The sequence below is a fragment of the Pseudoliparis swirei genome, chromosome 6 (assembly GCF_029220125.1).
Source record: "Pseudoliparis swirei isolate HS2019 ecotype Mariana Trench chromosome 6, NWPU_hadal_v1, whole genome shotgun sequence".
Lineage (NCBI taxonomy): Eukaryota > Metazoa > Chordata > Actinopteri > Perciformes > Liparidae > Pseudoliparis > Pseudoliparis swirei.
The window spans coordinates 10,177,690-10,200,374 of record NC_079393.1 but is presented as its reverse complement, the minus strand read 5'-3'; the positions used below and the strand labels follow the sequence as shown (position 1 = coordinate 10,200,374).

At 45.0% G+C, this 22,685-nt stretch overlaps 1 protein-coding gene across 3 annotated transcripts in view; it reads left to right on the top strand.

Moving 5' to 3' along the window:
• Positions 1-14,719: 14,719 nt before the first annotated feature.
• The window catches only part of reln (reelin), a 92,461-nt gene continuing 84,495 nt past the window's right edge, over positions 14,720-22,685 (top strand). For all 3 annotated transcript variants that reach the window (XM_056416793.1, XM_056416792.1, XM_056416794.1), the window contains exon 1: positions 14,720-15,179. In XM_056416793.1, coding sequence (XP_056272768.1) covers positions 14,930-15,179 — 250 coding nt within the window. In that variant the 5' untranslated portion in view covers positions 14,720-14,929. The remainder of the gene's footprint in view (positions 15,180-22,685) is intronic.

Below are 22,685 nucleotides of genomic sequence, written 5' to 3'. Positions count from 1 at the left end.
GCATGAGGGGTGCTGGGGGTGAGTGATGGCCTGGCTCTGTGACTGCAGCACTCATAACCAGAATTCATCAGCTTCTGCTAATGTTCAGATCTCCTCTCCCAATTTATGATTGGAATTGCCATTTAATTCCACGGAAAGTTTCCACCCAAGCAAATGGGTTTGATCTCACTCACTGTTGTGTGAACATTTCCTATCCCACTCTTATCTCTCTGTCTCTGGTGCCCTCTTGATCTTCTCCCTAATAGAGAAGAACGTAGCTTGGAGAGCAGGTTTATTATTGGGGGAGCTCATTACTTATGTTTAATTATTGCAACTAGATTTTTAGATGATCAAAACGTGTCTTCTTCTCTTTATTGTTGAGAGTGAAATTCCTCCATTCTCTGATTTACCACTTATATGATTGATTTCATTTTAGCTGAATATCATTACCTCTTACAAAATATGTTCTCATTAATCCCAGAGGACTTGTTGAGCAATACAAAGCATGACAAATCAATGATTAGTTTGAAATATTTTAATGGAGTGGAGAGCAGATAGGCATTTATAATATATTTTTAGCAACACTAACCATCCATACCTGTAAATGGGCTGACTGTCACACAGTGTAGGTTATACAGAGGCTTTGCTTTGAGTAAGCTCCTAGTGGAGGACTTAGTCATTAGCTGACAGTCAGTAGCAACTTGTTTAATTGAACTCATTTACAGGCTGTGCTAATCTGCGGAGGTGACCTTGATTCTGCCTCTGGGTAATGTTTATGCAGAGCAGCAGAGAGTGTCTCTTTGTTTGCTATGAGCACCAAATGCAGCTCGGCCCATGTTTGGCTGTAAAAGTCTACACTTCATGAGTCAGAATTACCTTTGCTGTTTCCTCAGAGAGGTGATGAGCTGCCGCTCTCTTAGGAGACTCATGCCAGGAGAACAAAACTCATCAGAAGAGGTGCTGAGGGCATGGAGTGCTAAAATCTCAGTTCCTTTTTAAAAATATTTAACTGCTCACTGTATATCAATCTAACCTCTGCCAGTGAACAGAGAGGTAGTAAATCTGACTGGCTCATGCAGGACAAGTTCCAAATGCATAGTGGGGGAGAGGAGAAGGGTATCAGGAGGGGCTTGTTGGAGTGATAGATTAACGAGGCATGACCTTGTCTGTGAGGGGTGTTTAGTATATATGTGTGTGTGTATATATATGTATATATATATATATATATATATACATACGTGTGTGTGTGTGTGTTTGTGTGTGTATTTATGGAGACACATATACACTATATGACTTTAGTACAGCATATTTTGTGTACACTTTGTCCCCCACCATTAGAAACAGTACTTGAGGATGACCAACAAATAGTAATTTTCCAGCGTCCTGCATCACAAAAACAACCATACGTTGACACAGTTCCACAGTGACTGCTTCACGCAGGATCGACTTCCTTGGCTAGTAACCAGAGACACAGGAATAGATTGTTCTTCTCTCCAGGTCCAGCGAGTTGAAAGGGAGAACTTCCCTCAGGGCGAGAGCTAGAGACGTCGGTGTGGAGGTGAGAGGGAATAAGGAAAGAATAAAGGAGAGTAGGAGAGACTGAGTGAGTAACGGTGGATGAGCGTAGGAGAGAGGGCAATGATTGAGAAAAGGGCAACAGAGAAAATAGATTAGTCGAGCAACTGCAGCAACACTTGGAACGGTATGGAATACCAGAAGAGGAGAGGAAATTGATGGAAAGAGGTTTTAGATTTTTTTAAAGATAACTCACTACTTTGCTGTTGACGATATATCTCGAAGACATATGATTGGTCGGAGCGGGGAAGTGAATATACAAAGCACATAAGCCTGTGATTGGCAGACACATTTGTGATGGAGACAGACAAAGAAGGAAAGCTCTGTGTGCGCAGTCAATAGCCATTTAGAGGAGACGAAGTGAGAGATGACAGCCGAGCAGAAGGGTGTGAAGAGAGGAGGATAAATGAATGAGGGAAATGCTGGGAGGATGGGGAGAATTGAGTGGGGGAGGTCCTGTTTTAAATTGTGGTAGAATAGGACTGTCTTGTGACCTTTGACCCGTAATTGAATAAATGAGTGTGGAGCACTGTGCTGAAGGACCTACATTGAAGGTTTTAGCAGGCCATTTTATTTAGTGTCAAGGTGTGGCTGTGTGCATACAAGTGTTCCTGGTAATGTGCGTCTGCACCTAGCTGTTAATTACAGTCTAACCATCATGATGATGGTGGAGCAGGTGTGCATGGCTCTGTTCTCTTTGTCATTGGTACAGTGTAGTGGAACAGCTATTGTGCTTGGCTTTTATGATCGAACATGTGGCGTCCTTTTAATTTACGGCTGAATTTAAAATCGGGAAACAAATTATACTTTGGTTTCCTCTTTTACTCTCATCACATCTTCTCTTCACGTTTGGTTTCCTCTTGACTGACACATGCTCAGAAATATCACTGAAAACAACTTTATTTGCATTTTAGTAAATGTTTATGAAGCACTGCCTCATCTTTGATTGACTCCCTTTTTAAATCAAATAGATGTCTGTGTGTGCCTGTGCTTTTGTTTGACTTGTTGATCCTCAGCATGTGGGACCACCAGCTCCTGGTCCACTGACCCATATGATTGAGGGCAAAGGCCTCTGTCCTTCTATTCGTAGCCACGAAGATGAAGGGCACATTATCATCTGTCTCACTTGGTCTCAAAACCCTCTCCTTGTCCCTACCTTTTCTACCTCTGTTGGTGGTTTTCAAGAGTACGCTCTTGCGCTCTTTTTGAGAGATGTTGTGTAATGTCTGACCGAATCCATTTGGTTTACTCAGCCCAGGGCAGGATGTTCATCCATCTGTGTGGGGTTTACATGCCAAAACAGCCGTGATCCGTTGGGTCTCTCCAGCATCCACACCCACAGAATCTGCATGCCCACAGCCACTACTTATTTCTGCTTGTTTACACAGTGTAGCACAGTATGGATTAAGCTACAACTCGGCTTAAATTACTTGGTGGGTTGCAGCGTTTAGCCTGTGGAGGTACAGCAGGCTAAACCTATAAATAAGATGGCTGTGTTCTGACTGCGGCCTTCGGTGTGGAATTCATAAGCTGCCATGACATCCATGTCTCCCTTTAATTGGCGCCATCCTCCATCCTACCGACCTAAAGGTTCAACATAATAAACTGTGGAATATGAAATGGAGCCAATTGAATTTGTGACAGTAGATTTGCACAAATGCATACAATGTGGACCTCGCCCCCCACTGCAGTTTGACTGTCAGGTGTCAGACCCTGCGCTTGTATGGTACTGCCAGAATTCATGTTGGGAATAAAGGAAAGCAGAAAACACCGTCGGTGGAGAGCTGCTGGTGCACGTCTCTGGAGGCCCAGCGATAGGTGGGATGGATGGAGTTGAGGAGATGAATGCTGGGTAGCCAGTCTGTGTGCTTCTCCAGAATGAAACCATGATCAGGGATATGAAGAGGAGGGAGGAAAAGGAGGAGAGCGGGGAGGAGGAGTAGGCTCCAAGACGGGTGTGAAGCTAGTGGTTTAAAATGAGATTTTCACATATTTATTTATTTAGCTGAGCTTATAGCTCAAGGCGTCTGCTTGCTTTTTGTTGTATGTTCCATGGCCTCAGTGCCCCCTTCCCCCTCCTCCCTCTGTCTATCTGCGAGTGCAAATATATGTGTGTGCATGCACATTTACACCTCTACTGCTACTGCCCGTGTTTTTTCGAAGTGTGTCTAAGTGTCTCGTTTATGAGCATTTTATCACTGCATGTGTGTTTACGCACCCACTATCTCATATGAAGTGAGAGCCTGAGCTGGTGTCTGGGGATGAATGGTATCTTTTGGGATAGATTTGTTTTATTATGTGTGTGCCAGACATGCTGGGCAACTATTGCACACACAAGAAAAGCAAGCTCTCCCGGGCTGTTGCTGAGCACAATGCCTGAAAACAGCTCAGATTATGCAGGACACAGCAGAGTGAGAACAAGAGCTTTTTGTCTTTGTTTTTTTGTGGTTTTTTTTACAGGTTCATGGACATTTGCACCAACCACACAAAAATCAATATTGTATCTATTAGGCTATACGCGTTGGACATTTTTTTTTGTGTGAGTGCGTGTAGGATTTCAGATGTTCGGACATTTCTCTATAATTTATGTCATTGATTTTCAGCCAAGCTGATAGCTTATATTCTCTTGAATGCAGAAAGAGTAACATGGTGGATTTGGAGAAAGAATACTAAAAAGTTCATGTCAGTAGGTCAGTCCATGATTAATTTTGTGCAGGAAACTAGTTCCATGTCAGCTGAGAAAATGAAACCGTAGGAGCAACAATACATGGATGTGCCTCTTAACAACGACATGTATTCCACTCACTCTGATCTGGAATGCCACTCAAACACGAGCGTTCCTGTTTGTCTTGACTCTGCCGTGTCCCACATAACTTCGGCCTCCTGTGCTTTTCTAATTGCCTGCATGCTGGATGTTAGAATGGGGAAATGGCTGTCTGTGGCGTCAAACCGCTCAGCGTTCACTCCGTCTGTCTCTGTCACAATGTGGCCATGTGTCTGTCATCTCATGTCTCATATTCCTCAGCTTGTTCTTTCACAGCTCTGTTACCATGACTGCAGGATGGGTTGCTGTCATGACAGTGAACTGGGAGCTGAACTGAAAACGTGGAGTTTGGTACCCGGCCAGCAGTCTGTGGACGCAGGCAGCTCTGAGCAACGCACTTTGCTAAGGTTTGAACGAAGAAAGAACTATGACTCACAGCTATTGAAAGAAGCATCACACTTAAATTGTTCCAGGTCGTGAAGTGCCTCCACTATTTCAACGCAGACATATTTGTATACAGACTCACATCTGCTGTAACCACTGCAGACAATGATGTCTGTTTGAATCCCATTTGTAATTCACTTTCCAGTGAAATTGAGTGTGACTCACAAGGCAGACAGAGCCAGGGCCAGTCCATCACAGCACCAATGTGCACCTGTACTTGTTTGCCCTGTACTCATTTCTGTGTCTGTTCAGTGGAACTGGAGCTCTGGCAGTACGACACACCCTGAACAGACTGTAGCACTGTCCCAATTCTTTACCCGACACTTATCATGGCACAACACATAAGGAACTGGAAAGGTGCACTATCTAACTGTAGATCTCAGCCAGGTGTGTCTGCAATGTATACATAATATATCACCAACACATTTTAACTCTACTTCAAAACAATACCTCTGGGTTTTCTCAATGATACCTGCCTAGAATCTAGCTCAAGGGTATAACTCACCTCAGTAAAGGGTATTTGCACACTACAGGTCTCACAGGCATATTGCAAAAGCAACAACTCGAGTACACTCTCCAGTTTACCTCCGAGTAATAGCTAAATTCAATTTTATTTTGTATAGCCCAATATCACAAATTACAAATTTGCCTCAAAGGGCTTTACAATCTGAACACATATTACATCAATAAGTGCATTTCAACCTAGTGCATTTCAACCATATGACATCTCTGTCCCAGGACCTCACATCGGCTCAGGAAAAAACCCTTTCACAGGGGAAACAAATTTAAGAAACCTTAAGGAGAGCAACCGAGGAGGATCCCTCCCCGGATGGTCAGATGCAATAGACGTCATGTGTACAGAAGGAATCAATCCAGAGTTACAACACATTCAATGAGTATGACAGAGAATATGAATAGTTGGTAGTAGGCATGGACCACGATCCAGACGGCCACAATCCATCAAGTGGATGGAGGTAGAGGGGAGGAGTGGGCGCAGCATCAGCAGGGTCATGGCATCAGACCCAGCCGGGTCCGATGGACCCTATGAGACGTGAAGTCAAAAGGACTCCGGGGAAGAAGGAGAGTTAACAATTTGCAATATTGAGATGAAAATTGATCCATAAGGAGAGAGAAAAGAGGAGATGGGTGCTCAGTGTATCCTAAAACACCCCCAAGCACAGGGCGCATTACTCTAATGCTAGACTGGCAAAAATGTACCTTAACTCTGACCCGCTATGTCCTCGATGTAAAGGCCAGCCAGCAGACTTGTTGCACATGTTCTGGCTATGCCCTAAACTCGCCAACTTTTGGTTAAGTATTTTTAAAGCTTATGGTGAGATGTTTGCGGCTCAATTTGACCCAGACCCAATTTGCGCACTCTTTGGCTCAATTCCAGAGGAAGTCCGTGCCCGTTTACCAAATAAAGCCAATGTGATCATAGCCTTCACAACGCTTCTTGCTCGACGTTTGATCCTTTTGAGATGGAAGCAGCGCCCCCCCCCCCCCATCGTTCCCCCACTGGATCAAAGATGTCATGTATTTCCTGACACTTGAAAAAATCAAATATACCCTCAGAGTGTCCTCCCAAACCTTTAGTAAAGTATGGAGACCTTTTCTAGACGACTACGACTCCTTACAAGAACCTCTCGACATAGACTAAGGTGGATCCGCTCCATAGCAACAGTGAGCAGACCCCCCTTCCCTCCCTCCTCTCCCCTTTTTGTTGTTGTTTTTTCTCTTTTTGTGTGTTTTTTTCTCCTTAAGCCATTACTCATTCTCTTTTTTACATGCAACTTCTCACTTTATTATTTTTCATTTCCAAATTGCTTTACGTTCCCTGATGGATTAATGTAATTATTTGACTTTGTTTACATCTCCGTCTCCTGAATGTACCTGAAATTACCTGAATGTATTGTATAAGTTCCGTAGCCTGTAACCCTACAATGGGTGGGGTCGGGAATGAGGTTTTAAATTTCAATCTCTAATTGCCCTGAGACATGTGTGAATCCTCTTCCCTGGTGGGATAAAAACTGTGAAAATCAATAAAACATATTTAAAAACATTTTTTTTAAATGTCCCCAAGCAGCCTATAAGCCTATAGCAGCCTATTTCGGGGCAGGACCACGGCAATCCTGATTCAGCCCTAACTATAAGCTCTATCGAAGAGGAAAGTCTTAAGTTCACTCAAACTGAAGGTGGAAGCTAGTTCCATAAAAGAGGAGCTTGATAACTGAAGGCTCTGGCTCCCATCCTACTTAAATAGTACTCGTGACCAGTTTTAGGAATATTTATATAAGACATAATTCGTTTTGGCGGGAAAACACAACAGAAAATGTCCATTTAAAGACACAATTCTTCCAACAACACAAAGTAGTTTGCAGATCCTGATAAATGTCTTCATTTATTTTTTTATGGAGAACATTGTGTCGATATTGAGGAATGAAAGAACGTTACTATTTTGGTTATATAGAGGAAAGGAGCTGAAAGATGTGCAACTAAAAATAGAAAATATTACAACTCGAGAACCGAGCTGCCGCTGACTAAAAGAGGACAAAGATTTTCTGTGATCACCGTCACGTACACATTTAGCTGTTTTTAGGAACTGTTAAGTATAATTAGATCACTCGTTCCAACTGCAATCATGAATCAGTCACTAGATTACTGAACAATTAGAATTCACCATGTGATTAACAATCATCATTATTTCTGCGGTAGCACCAACGACGAAGAAGTCTAAATACATACAAGTGAAAACATTTTCAAAACGTCAGGTGGCTCAATATTCTCACATGACAAAACAGCCATGCATAGAATAAACAAACATTGACCCAACCCCGACTAGACACAGCAGCAACTGGAGCGGAACTTAAATGGACACAAAGAAAAGGGACAATTCACACCCACACAGTTTTCTTTACATACAGTTGGAGCAGAATTGGATTCTTGTTTCAATCACTGTGGAAGAATAATATCATTTATCTTCTCTTAATCTCACATAGACTACAGATAACTTGTTGTGACACACATAAATATAACTAGTGCCATTCAACACTTTGTTTCCACTGTGTTTCTGTAGCTCAGGAGTCAAAATACAGTTTGACTTCTGGAATATTGGCATTTCATCTTTTTTACTGTGGCTGCAGTGCACATGGAAAGAACTCCCCGATGTGTAGTGGGGCTAGGGTACAATGGGAAAACACAGATGTGGACTCACTCATAATAACTACATCTTACTTTTATTGGGTCCCGATGTATTCAGTAAAATGATATTTGCAATTAGAAAGTCTGAAAAACAGTTGGGTTTCTAGTGTCTTCCCAATTCCTGTAATGTGATCTGGAAATGCAGTGTGTGCCATTTCTGATCTTTTTCGCGTCCCTGTGTTTTCCCGCCGCTCAGACCCAACTACCATCGGAGTTGTTCCTTGTGTGCTGGCGCAGCGGAGCCTCGATGCCCTCCCTCCGTGTCAGGGCATTGAGTTTTTTGGGTGATCCTGGCCGGTTGTATTTACACGTTGAGTAATGCACCCCTCCTTTGACTTCTTTCAGGGGGGGAATAGCTTTTCATGGGACTAATTGGAGTGTCCAAGCCATCACAGCTGAAGTGCCCCCGCAGGGCCTCTCTTTCTCTTTTTTCTCTTTTCTTGCCTTTTCCCCTCCTCCAACACCCAGGCTTTTATTATCATTTGCCATATCGAGTAAACAACCTGTTAGTGTAAATTAGGGTCCAGTGAGTGATGAAGCAACACATCCAACCCCTCCTGCCTCCGCTGCCTCTGCTTTCCGCCTCTTTCCCTTGCCATCACACTCTTTCCGTCCCTTTGAGCTCTTTCCTCTTTTGTGCCCCCACCCTCTGTTCTGCCTTGTTTGGCATGCAACCTTTTCAAAGACAGTGGTAGTGATGGTGGTATGTGTGTGTGTGTGTGGATGCAGGGGGTCTGAAATGAAGATTGAAGCAGACAAAAAAGCCCTGGCGCAACCTTGAGGTAGAAATTAATAACGATAAAAATAATTACTGCCCCACTCCCCTCAACCACGCCTCCCGACCTAGTTTTCATAATGGAGAACAATAGCCCCAAGTCACACACTGTGTGTGTGTGTGTGTTTAAGTGTATATTAGTGTCTACGTGTGTCTGCACATATGAGTAGGTGCTGCAGGACGGCCATGGTGTTGTCGGAAAGGATGTAGGACGGGACCTACATGAAGAGAACACAGAGGCCATCGGGTACAGGGCGCCGTGTTGCTGTTACTACACACAGCGACAGGTAAAACAGATGGCTCACACTGGTTCTCTCTCTTTCCCCCTCCCGTGCATCAGAAACACTTGTACCAGCCGATGTTCACGCTGGGATCGTGCTCATCTTGTCAAGGGTCCTCATTTTGGCCGTGCGTGCGTTCAGCAGTGGTGTGTAGAACAGACAGCGAACACTGTATGACCGCTCTCTGCTCGCAGCTCCAGTCAGAGAGCGCAGCAGAAGGTCACACACAAACACACACATGTGCATGCACTTGTGCAGACACACACACACATTTTATAATGATGAACTATTAGACAATTACCGTCTTTAGCGACCTAGAGATAGCAAATATTTTCCATTATGAGAGCGGGGTTTTGTTTGACACATTCTTACGAATTTGATCCCATCTTATGCACCTGCTCAGATGTAGAGCTCTAGGTTTGAGGCTGGTTGGATTAAGTGTGTTTACTGTAGTTTGCGAATAAAAGTGAAATCTGTGCACAGGCTGCACTGTGGCAAGAAGATTCAGGATCAGCTGAGGTTTTTTGCTTGAGTCCCATCGGTCTGTAAATGTTATGCCATTTCAGTAGTCTCATTGGATGCAGAAGCGCCATGATTTTGGAGACGCTGCCCGCTTCTTTTGAGACTCTTGTCAACCCATTGGTCTGTTCGCACAGGACGCTTTGCAACCGGCTCGCGATCTTCAGTTTTAGTTTGGATTCGGTATGATTTTCTCTGCGTCCTGCGAACAAATCCGGCAAGAAAATACACTGATAATCTACTATAAATTATATCAGTGATATATTATACATGATATGTATTATCTTATTTTAATAAATAATAAAACAAGCTTTTTTACTTTCATCCCCTCTTCTTCTGCTTTTCTCCTAGAATTTAAATTTCCCTGATTCCCCTCCCACATGACATCCACTATATTTATTATAAAATAGCCTTGTGAAGCTGCTGTTTGTGATCGTGGTTTTAAATGTACATACTTATTAACAGAGGGCCATGACATGGAGCAAACACAGACAAGTAGACATAGACACAGAGAGACGGAGATTAACTCTGAAGTAAACAGCAGAGCAGCAGAGAAATGGGCTTCTGGTGTGAGCAGCCACGCAACGACTGACGTAGCGCGGCGCCTCGCAGTGGGAATCTGGCGTAATTGTGTTGTCGATCCAGAATATACTTTTGTTTTCATGTGAACTAAATCAAGAACTTACACTTGATGAACTTTTTAGTTTTCTAGTTTGCTCCAGGAACATTTTATACTGAGCACATGTTTTTGAAAAGTGTTTGTCTCGTGAACCTTATAATTTAGTTCCTCATGCAAGGGCGATGAGCGATGAGACTGTTACCCTCCTCAAATTAATTAATACATGAAACAAAAATAAATGCCATATTAATTATTTACATTATGTCACTCTTTTAATGACATCATCTTGATGCTCCTCTTCCTCAGCAACGTTTGAATGGCATCTGATGGAAGAATCGGGGAGACATAGTGCTGATGTTCACAAACCAGGTCCTTATAGAACAGTAGTGCGTGGGTCACACACAATGTGTGCTACAGTTCGATGGCGACCTGGCTAATGAGTTCTCCAATACTATCATATTATAAGGACAATCTTATGATTGTGTTTCTAATAATCTGTCTGTCTTTGGAACTCTGTGATCCCTATCTGGAAGTTTTCTGAACACTGTCAGTGGACCCTAACTAGACATCCTGGGAGCATCTAAGACACAACATCATATATTTAACATTTGCCACGTTGGAACAAGTCCCCACTAGTGTCTTCGTAGCCTTCTCTCAAAAAAGGTCTCTTGCTTTTACTGGACCAAAAAGGAACATCTTGTTCACTTAAAGTACAATATGGCTACATTTACACAGCAGAATGCTGTTAAAGCGGCACACACTGTGTCAGGACTTAAGCTCTTTAAGAAGAGGATTAATTTAAAGTGTTTAATTAAGGCAATGAGAAGCTAAAGGGTAGCCGTGGACTGGTTTAGAAGAACTGCGATAACCTCTGACCTCTCCAGTCTCAGCAGAATAGCCCACCGAGCTGACCTCGCAGAGCAGCTGGGGAGAACGCTCAGTGTTTCTGAAAAGTTACTGCCTCAGTTGGACCTCACGCTGTTTCTTTACTGTACTTTCTTCTGCAGTTCTTTTCTCACAATGCTTTATATAGTGCACACGTTGACATCGTCTGAAATCAGCATACTAAAAATAACATTATAACACACCTGGTCCTTGTGAAGCCCCGGTCACGCGTTCACATCACTTTGTCCCGCTCTCTGGTGTTGTGTTGTCCCATGGGCAACAGAAGCAGCAGGGGTCCGGTCACAGATTATTGCCACACCGTGTCATGAAATGCCATGAGAGGCTAATGAAAGAAGAGGCTGATAAAGGTCTTCCTCTCCGACTTCCTCCTGGCTTTTTGACATCGCCTTCCTCCCTTCCTCCATGGACCGCTCTCTTGATGATGCTGTCTCCCACTCACTGCACAGATCCAGGCAGGGGCCACCAGTGTCACTCTCTCATCTATTGATTATAGTTCTCAGTTTTCAACACCATAGTCCCTCTGGACTGGCAAGCTATTGATTGAGGGACCTGGCAAGCTGATTGTGCTTGACTGACCGACTTCCTTGACTGCCAGGCCAGACACCCCACATCAGAGGCCACAGGTTCAAATCACAGGATCCCCACGAGGTCAAGACACCCCAGGCCCTCCACTCCCCCCCCTACTCTCAGCCCTACACACATGACTGTGTGGCCAGGTTCACAGCCACACCATCAGGAAGGTGGATGACACAGTGGTGGTGCCTGATCTCCCACAACATGACAAGGCCTACCTGGAGAAGGTTGTGATCGCCTGATCTGTCACCTGGTGCCAGGATCTCATGGGTCTCATCAAACAAAAGGAGCTGATTGATATCATGAGGAACAGAGAACAACACAGGACTCAACAACCACCCACTGGGACTTGGGACTACTGGGGGACTATATGGGGGAGGGTATAGGGGGGACGGGAGTCCACATCACCGAGGATCACACAAACACAGACACACTGGTGAAAGGCAACACAGGCGTGAGAAAGGCAAGGCAGCAGCTGAGGATTTAAAGTTTCAGAGGATCCTCCTTTCCTCCTTCTCCTCTTGAGCTTGCTGAGGCGTCCTGCACAGCCTGGTTGACAGCTGGGTTGGCAACTGCTCACAGGGAGGCTCAGCAGAGCTCAGGCTGGAGGGAGAGCGGGCTGATGGGACCCACCCCACCCACTCCCACCCTGCACCACCAGGCACCCCAGAGTGCAGAACAGAGGCGCAGGAAGGATCAGGATCCTCACCACCCCACACAAACTCTTTCTGCTGCTGCGGTCAGGCAGCAGCGGCGCCTCCACGCCTGCAGCAGCAAGAGAGGAGAGACTTGTTTTCGGTGTTCAGGACTCAGGCCATTGAACTTGAACCCCGACACCCACCCCACCCCCCCCTCTTACACACACACACACACACACACACACACACACACACCACACAACACTAAATATTTGTGTTGTTTTATTAAATAATGTGTGTGTTTTGTGCTTGCCACATCCTGCTGAGCATTGCTGCCACTTTCACTGCACACCCTGTGTGTGTATGTGACAAATAAAACATCTTGAATCTTGAATCTTGAACCCTGGACTCCAGTTGGGGAAAAGCATTGCTTTCTCTTTTGAGCAACTGTGATGACTTAGTTCTTTAAGGTTGTTATGTTTTGGAGGAGAATTGTTGATAACAAACTCAAACTCAAACACATGATGTCATCAGGCTTAAAGTGTTTACTCAGTGGAGAATGATGAAAGACTAAATATGATGAAGAGGGCACTGAGCAGGCATTTATTGAAGAAAGGTAAAGCTTTTTAATTTCTTCAGACTAGCAGAATAGAGATGGTCTAGCTCTAAGTAACTGTATTAGAAGAATGTCTAGGCTGTGTAAGGTTTTCGGACTTTTCTGGCTTTCTTGGTTTATATAAATCAGACTGACCACCATTAAACAAATCCACAAAGTGAGGCTGTGAAGCTCTTTAAATGGCATAATGTTTGCCTTTTTCTCCAGCATTCCTGGACGTGTGACTGCTCAGTGTCTGGGTGCAGCAGCTGGCCTGGCAGGTGAATGACTGCGCTCGAGAAAAATATAAATCAAGTAATGGGCAGAGATACAGTGTATGCAATACATGGTATACACATACATTTAGCTCCTGCGTGTATCTCCATGTTCATCCATGAATGTGCATATGGACATGTGTGTGGGATGTGTGTGTGTGTGGGTGGGTATAGGTGTGTGTATGAGAGAGATTCAAGGTTTTAGACTGAGAGCATCTGGCCATGCCGGCCTGGCTTTGTGCTCCTGCTGTGGGTCAGTCAGGCTGTTTGGACGTGAAGTGGCTGTGAGTGTGTGTGCAGCTTGCTGGCTTGGGAGTGTTTATGTCTGTAATAGGCACTTAACCACACAAACCCAGCAGGCTAAAGAGAAACGCCAGAGGAGATGCTCAGTGGTGTTAACAGCAAGTTCTTTAAGTTCCCCCTTCTACCGGGATAATTTATTTAATGTGGTTTTCTCCGCAGAACCACATTATACAGCAGACTTTGTCTGCTGAGAGAATATTCAAGGGGGGGGGGATTGTGTATCATTTACACACAGAGCAAGAGATGGATGAGAGAGAGACATGAAGGAAATGTATGGCTGGAAAGGGTAAGCGGTGCAGATTTATATTGTTTTTATTCATTTCTGGACAGGAGAGAGCGAGAAGGGGGCGTGTTTACTAGGTTTTAGAGAGATACACTTATCCATCATTTTTTGAGCTTGAGCAGAGGCTGGTCGGGGAGAAAGAGCAGCATTGTGCCTGGTGTCTGCACCGTAGTGGTGGGTTGATCTAGAGCAGAGAGGCAGCACATGCTGCTCTGACAGGGAGAAAAAAGTTGGAGAATCCTGTGGAAAAGAAGATTCTGATGGAAAACCCATGAAAACAGCAACAGTAGAGATGAAGAAAAACAAATCTGAGTGCTGTTGAGGAGGAGAGGAGAGAGTGAGATAGAGGGTTGGAAAAAGAGGGAGATTGAAAGAGGGGAGTGGGACTAAGTGGTAGAGCAGCAGAGAGACACAAGGAAGAAGAGGGAGGTGAAAAGAGCGGAAGAGGGAGGGAGAAAGGAGGTGTGATAGTGGGTGGGAGAGGAGGAGACAATCTGGTGGACGGGCAAAAAGACAAAGGAAAGAGAGGAGATTGAGAGGAATATGTCAGTGAGCTGGTTAGGGATGAAGAAACTAACAGATTCATAGAGATAAGACAGACAAGGTCTCAGGAGAGGGATACAGGAGTGTACTGTGGAGTAACACAGTGGGTTAGTGAGAGGTAAAGAGAAGGAGAGAAGAGAGGGGGGAGGAAAAGATTCAGGAAAAAGGCAGAGTGATAGACTGGCCAAGAAGAGGGAGGAGAGAAGAGCTGGATGAGAGAGAGGAGGGAGGCCGTCTCGTACAGCGCATACAGCACGCGTGGAGCTGGTGTTAGAGCGAAAGAGAGACAGAGAGAGGGAGGGAGGGTGGGAGGAGAGAGAGAAACAGAGAGAGGGGGTGAGGTATTTAAACGCCGGAGCAGGACAGCACAGGCGAAGCTCTGAACTCCCAGAGAGTGAAGGTAGGACAGGGAGAGGAAGCAGAAGAACAGAGCTGGACAGCTTTCCTGACGGCCAAGCCCACACACTCACGCACATAAAGACTGCACATACAAACACACACAGACGCACTTATTCTCACGCACGTACTTCTTTTGGACTTTCGACTCTGGCTGTCCTCTGGAACTCTACCTGTGCCTTCCTCACTCCCACTCATCACTCTCCTCAACTCTCCACTGACCGTCGCCACTCTCTCAGTCCCTCGCCTGGTGAGGGCAGATGGCCGTGGCGCGGGCCTCTCTCGGGGGGGCCTTAGGCTGTGCCCTGCTGGCCCTAGTCTTGGGGAGCAGCATGGATTTCGGGGCGCCCCCTGCAAGCTTCTACCCCCGTTTCAACCCCTTCTTCTTCCTGTGCACCCACCATGGGGAGCTGGAGGGAACCGGGGTAGCAGAAGGTGGGGGAGAGGTGCTACTCACCCTCGAAATTATGGGCAACCCCATCGCCTACACCCCTGGACAGGAGTACCAAGGTGAGCACACACGCCTCGGCGTCCACTTTCTTTACCCTGCATGTTGAAGAGAATGGGATCTATTGTTTTAGCAATTTGTTCGTATCTGTGTTGAATCACAGCCAGAAGGAATGTGTTCAACTGATCTGATTTGTAAATTGAATTAGTTGTGATAATCCAGTGCATGTTGTATTAATGAAAATAGTTTTCCTCTTGTGAAAGAAATTCACTTTAAAATTCTAGATATTTTCGTGACTGAACTGACTAAGTATTTCACAATTAGGATATAAAAACAACTTCATGATGATGAATTCTACACGCGCGAGTAGAGTGAATACATTTCACTTGCAGGTGTTTTGCGTCGGACATGAGGAACCGCTGTGGTGTGTGCAGTTAGGAGGGTGCAGCTTGTGTGTGTGTGTGTGTGTGTGTGTGTGTGTGGGGGGGGGGGCTGTTGTTTGAAGCCAGCGTTTATGTAACTGTAATAAGTAGAGATGCTGAGTGGGACTCCTGCTCAGTGCCGTGAACTGAGCTGCGATCCTGATGCTCCATGTGTAGGTGGCTTCTCCACGAGACTAACAGTGAGATCCCTTCAACTGAGTGAGAGAGAGAGAGAAAGTGAGAGTGGGAAAACGGCAAGTGCGAATGGACAAACGAAGCACCATAGAAAGCTCTGAAATAATGACTTAGAAATTATGAAACCAGGCGTAGCGTGTAAGAAGGGACAGAGATTAATGTCCCCTTTCCCACACTGATGTGCTGGCATCGGGTCCTGGAAAAATGATCCCCTCTGACCTCCCACACTGTGTCATCATTGCTCAGTCACTCACTGAGCGTGTTTACATGCGTTCGAATAACTGGCTTAGTCGGACTGAAATCGAATTATCCGTTTCATGTAAACACCTTTGTCCGACTACGATCCGATTAACACCCCTGGATCACTCGATCCGATCCGGTTGATAATTCGACTCTCGCGGCATGTAACGGTGAATTGGATTAGGAACTGGACTTTGCGTCTTTGCGCATGCTTGAGATCCCGTCGCCCTCCTCCCTCCCTCCCTCCTATGTCGTGACCCGGAAGTCGAAAGAGACGATAAGTTGTCACTGCCGGGAGCCTGGCCGGCAGAAAACAAACAAACAACGCCAATAGCGCCATTTGCATTCGCTGTACTCCTATTAACATCATGCAAGAATAGTAGAGGGATGTAGCTTCGCCTTGCTCTCTGTTCGCCATCTTTCTCGAAATGTTGATGTTGTTGTTGTTGTTGTTGGTAGTGGTGAAGAGGTCAAGCGGAAACGGCTGTATCACCACGAGTTGTAATGAAAACAGCGCCACCTATCGTATCGGATATGACATGCTTTCGGCCAATGATTCGAATTACTCACTGCCATGTATATTGGGATAATAGCAGATCCCCCAAAAGATAGCATAGTCCGACTAAAGCAAGATTCGAATTATACCATCATGTAAACGCACTGACTCTCGCCACTCACTTAACACCGGGGACAGTGACCCGCACAGGCCACCGCAGACTGTCGGAGGTCAGATTCCCATGCAGCTATCTTATTCACTCAAGAGTTAAATATATAAATGTTATGTATTACTGATTAGATCTAAATTTATTTTCCTAACCGTGCCTTTGTTTTATTTAATTTAGTTTATTACTCATTTGATATGACAGTGGATACAATGCAATACAATGTACTTGCACTGTTAACAAATCCATCATCTATCATGGCAAATAAACCTCTTAATCTGTGCAGCAGAGTTTGTGTAATTGTACATAGAAAGAAAAGGACGTGTAAGGACAGGAAAACAGAGCAGGAAAGGACAGAAGTCTGGAAGAAGCAGTATTATCCTCTGTCTGAAAATAACAGCCCGGATCAACCCTTCAGTCAAGCACCTTTTAACTGGGCTTGTAGGGAGAGCGGGTGGGGAGAGATTTGAATAACTAGCTGGTGCATGGGATCGAGCGCATGGAGAGGTTTAAATAATTAGCATTAGAAATGTGGTGGACTGGGTGGATTTAAATAGGGCCACGGCTGGGATCGGATGGAGTTAGGGGAGATTTAAATGACGATGAGAGGATTGAGCCGATAAGATGCTTGCACAGAAAAATGACAGAGTTCCAAGCTGCTCACTCCCCCGTCCCATGTTTTGGCACATGATGGCACTTCATTGTTACATTTCCGGGGTTTTGAAAGAGTTTGTATGGAGATTGAAGGATGAATGGCAAGTGAGCAAGTGAAAACGTGGCTGGCTGTGTGTTTAGTTGTGCAATCCCTGTCCCTGTCTCTTCTCCACCTCTCTTATCTTTTCAAATCTTCATGATTATATCTGTCTTTACATGTTCTTACCACAGTCACTGCCAGGCTCTTTGTGGCAAGAATTGGGAGTTTTTCAGGGATATATATACATGTATAGGTGTTAGATTGAGGGTGAACATGTAACTGCCTGCTCTGCCTGCTCAAAGCAGAATGAGAGAAAAGATAGAAAGAAACAGTAAATCACATATTCTGGTGGTGTGAAGGAAAAGGCAAGGGAAGTGTTGGTGCCATTTGTGCCGATGCTTCTTCTATATGGTTTGCGCAAAAAAAATGTTTCATTGCTTTCTATGTGCTCTCTGGGCTTTAGTTTTGGATTACATTTGGTTTAATCTTCTAAAAGCAACGTGTGATCTAATCACTGAAAGAGCTGCATGTGGAAATGGTGGGCGGAAAGGCATTAGAGATGCCGGCCGTGTGGATGTTCATGGGCTGGAGAAAAGAAAACTGAAGAAAGAGCGCACAAGAGAGAGGTTGACAGTGAGGGAGTGAAAGTCAGAAAAAGAAAAGAGATAAATGACCCCTTTTTAAAGAGACAGGAAGTAAGTGTCTCCGAGGCCCACCTCAGTGTCTGGTGCCGAGCCAGAGGAAGATTCTGTGTGGCAGAATTGTTGTACAGTAATTGGGTTTCGGACCTGACCTCACTGCCTCTCGTTTCTCTGTTGCTTTTGAGTGATAAGACCATGTGTGGGCAGCGTACCCTGTGTGTGTGTGTGTGTGTGTGTGTGTGTGTGTGTGTGTGTTTGTGTGTGTGTGTGGAAGACGAGATTAGTGTGTTAAGCTATCAGAATGAAATGACCAAGAGAGGTTGCGCTACTCTCGATGTAAAATGTATTTGCAGGGTCATAGTGGACAAAATGGAAACATAAATACTGTAGAGGCACTCTGAACTGCTGGGAAACCGAACAAGGAGAAATGAAAAGAAAAGATTTGTGCCATTCAGAGTTTCGGGTCAATCCTCATACCAGACGAATGCAAACCGAGTGTCACATACACACACACACACACACACACACACACACACACACACACACACACACACACACACACACACACACACACACACACACACACACACACACTCTCTCACTGCCCACATGCAGCCTTATCGTTGAGAGGAGAGAGAAAATGAACTAAGGTCACACTGGGTTTTGAGTCTGTCTTCTAAATAATCAAACAACCTTTTTGAACCACTTTCTCTACACTCAAGACACAGCCCTTTATTTCAATAATGTCAAAGCGTTTCATAAATGTTGCCTTTGACCTCTTTTTACTGCTGAGGGAAAGCGAGACGTTCTCCATGCGGCGGCCGCGTGTTTATAGGAAGCAACGTCAGGACACAAACTCCAGAGCTCTGTTTCTAAACACAGTCGATCAGAGTCCTGTTTGATTTCACTCCCGTTGCCTCCGGTCCCTCTTCTTTGGAAACATTACATGTTCATTTCTACGGATAAACGGCGGTGTTCAAGAAGCAGCGGTGGGAAAACAGGAAGAGGCAGAATTCCTCCAAAGATTTTAGTATCAGAACACATGGCCTCTCCAGGAAAGCACAATGAGCATAGGGGACACCAATCTATGGGTTTCTCCAGTATAATTAGAGAGAAACGATTGGTGAAGGAATGGAATGGCAGTGCCTTGTCCGTGGAGAATAACCGGAAAAAGGGAGCTGCATATGCAAAAATTGGGCCAGTGAGGTTGATTGAGTGCCTTTTGTGTGTTGAGGAATTTGAACTATTTTCTTCCTGTCTATTTTATCCAAGTTTGTCGTGAAGGGTGTGCACTGGTGATTAAAGCTACTGTTGGGTTTATTATGACGGTGGTTTAAAGTACACTGAAAGTCCTCTGTCTGGTGAAAAGCTTAAGTGAGTAAGTGTTTTGGCAGCATTCATATTTGCATAGAGAGGTTTTTTCGTGTGTTTTACTATATGCAGGGTCATTGATGTCAGTGTAAAGCACTGAATGAGCCACTCACACACCCTGCTGAGGCATGAAGATTCAGGTAGGCAGCATGGCTCTCCCTCTCACGATAGTCAAGCTTGAAAGCTTCAGCGGTGTGTCCCGACCACAGTGCCACAATAGAAAAACAGGAGGAGAAACGATGGTGCCAGGGAAAAGGACGGAGGGTAGAACAAGAGAGCTGCTCAGAGAACTAGTTTACAGTGCAGGCTGAAATGGACATTGCTAATCTGTCAATGGTCTCTACAGCAGTCCCGGTTCCATGGGCGTCTTCATGTGTAAGTGATTGAAGAGGCCAGAGAAACAATCAACATTTCAAGGAGATTTGGACGGTGCCACTAAATGACATTCTTAATGGGAACTTTATCCCCGCGAAATGCCATCAGCTCTTCCCAGGATAACCTATCAGATTAGACATTGTGAATGACTTCAGCTGCTCTCCTGCCAACCACCAGAAACAACTCAATGTGCCTGGCAATGGAAAAGAGAGCATTATCTATCTGCAAAGTTGATTACTTGTTCGGCGAGATTTTTTTTTTATGCGAGTGACCGATGTCTGTCGAACAACAAATCAGTCATGTCAAAGTGAAGGTCACAGACACGAGGCCTGGGTAAGGCTGGAGGAAGGCAGGTATTATCTCCATACACAGGGTCACATCAGCAAAGCCACAGTGAGACACCATGTAAGGGCAGTCGAGTCCTAGATTGAATACTAAAATGGCATCAATCTGCTGTGACTGCAGCAGCCCGTTGGATGTCATCATCGCCTTCTGCAGCACTTAATCTCGAAAGGGGACCGTTACGGGTCTGCTTTCTGACCTCTGACCGCTTCTTGTCAGTGCTGCATTGCTTGGAGCTCTGTTCCTACCCAGTGATTAGATTGTGCCGGTGTCCCTACTTTTCCCATCCACCAATCTAGTTGTCCTTACGTATCTCTTCAGCTTAACTGTAGCATTTCATATTTATCTATTTAAAAGACCAAGGAAACTCTTGAGTTTTTCTTCCGGTGCAGCAAGTATTGGTCAGTGAACCATCAAAATACTGGCCTAGTTTCCATCCAGTTTAGGAGAATAGGGACACAGAAAAACGAGGCAATAGTGAATGAGGAATACAGGAATACAGGGGTAGAGGCTCATGGTTTCATATGTCTTGTGAGCAAAGGAAAAGCAACACGCAGATAGCACGAGCGCTCTCAAGTGGTCCAAACCTGTGCATTCAGTAGTTGTTGAGCTCTTCGGCCTCTCTGCCTCCTGCTGCTGGGTCTGAATAGGTCACTTCACTGAGTAGAGGGAAGTGTGTCAAGTGTATTCCTGTTTCTAAGGGCTTGCTGGGTGTGTTTGGGTGTTCTGTCTTTGTGGACATTGAATGATGGACCATTTAAAGAGCATTGTATCTAGCGAGATATGCCAGTTTCCTTTCTAGAAGAAGGAGCAGATGGGTGAGAGATGAGAATGGATATTCATTGGGAATCTTCTCTTTGTCACGAATGCATGCTTGGCCGTGCACACTGCACTCGGCTCTTAGTGGGTGATCCATCATGACATAGAGACAGGTCAGCTGTTACGCTGGCTAAACACAAATGTCATGATCAGCGGGCTGTTGCAACTCTTTGTGTCGATGTTACAACAGAATATGACATGATAACATGGACAGGAGGTTACTATTTTCCTCCTGTCAGGGGCTAAGTGGCTGTGTCACAGGAACATGCTCTAATGATTATAAAATACTTCATAAACCCATGACATTGTAATGGTGCTACAGAAAACTTGTGTGATGTCTCTCCGCCTTTTGTATTTCCTCATAAAGAGGCAGTGAGCAGCAGCTCTGGAGGATTTGAAGCCGACATAGTTGAGATGACCCAGATGTCACCTATGCACTACATTTGTACGAAATTGATTTGCTGCATCGGAACGGAGAATCACCTCGGATAACAGTGACATTGTTAGCCTTTGCCAGGCTGGTGCCAGAGTGATGCCAGCATGGTGCCAGGTGTGGTGGAAAGAGCTCAAAATGAAGGCAGTGAGTGGATCCCTGCCAGGCAGAGGTATGAGTCTGTGCCAGTCTTATCTGGGCAAGCGGCAATGAGCGCTTGCATTTTTTATTTTCAATTTCCTTAGCGGATTCAGATTCCAGCCAAAACAAGAAAGCTCTTAACAAGCAATTGTGAGCTGTGTTTTCAGTAAGTTTTATGAGTGGGCAGATGAGTGGGCGTAAGTATTTTCAGGATGTTGGAGTGTGTGCCTGCCTTTTGGGGGGTTGTGTGATTTGGAGTGCCCCTGTTGGTAGTACAAGCTGGGGTGTGCAGATGCTTTATGCTCCTGCTGTCCTCTGTACTGGCTTGCTGTGTTTCCCTTATGTCTAGAGGTTTAGCTTGTCGACAGCAGACGCACCATCAACAGTTCCAATCCTGGCAAAACTTTAGCAACATGCACACCGCCCAAAATATTGTGTCATTATTAGTTCTTCCACGCCTGAAGCACACAGCTTTTGGTAGCATGTTGTTGGTTACTCACTCACATTCCTGTTGTTGCTGAAGATTTGAGGTGGATGAGGAATTCTGTATTCAAGACATTGTACATGTATCCGTCCCTATGGTAAAGCTCAGTGAGAAACAACCCCGGCTCTCAAAGCCCACACAACATGCTCTAGACCCCGAGGGTGTGGGGATGAATCCCAACCACAGTGTATTTTACTGCCTAAGTTTTCCGATTGAAAACACAAGGGAAGCACCGTTCTACAGTCTATTTGAATTATTTTTTATTGGCACATTACAGTTCCCCCTCTTTTTTTTTGCCTCTTTGATGTTTACTTTCAACTTACAAACAGGTTGTAAACATAATTCCAAAGGTTGTTGTTGTTGTTGTTTTTGATTATCACAGAAAGCCCAAATACCAGGTCCTCATATAACATTCAGAGCTCTGTGTGTCTATGCCAACTCATGCTAATGTCCCGATACCAATCTACCGCATAACAATGGACCAGTGTTCATTCTCCTTAAGGAGTACCAAGTGGCTCTAAGCCGGATTTTGAAAAGTGATGGATCCTTTTTAAACCTTTCTTCCCTCCTCCCCGTCCTTCGTGCTGGACGTGTTGTTCTCATGGGGTGGTTTCCCAGCCGCTGTTGATTAGCGTGTCAGCTTTGCCTATGGCCTCTTCCTTTTAGAGAATGGAGCTCCTGTTGGAGGGTTGTGTACCTCCTCCTCCTTCTTCTCCTCCTCTTGCTCTGGATCCTCCTCCTGGCGGCTT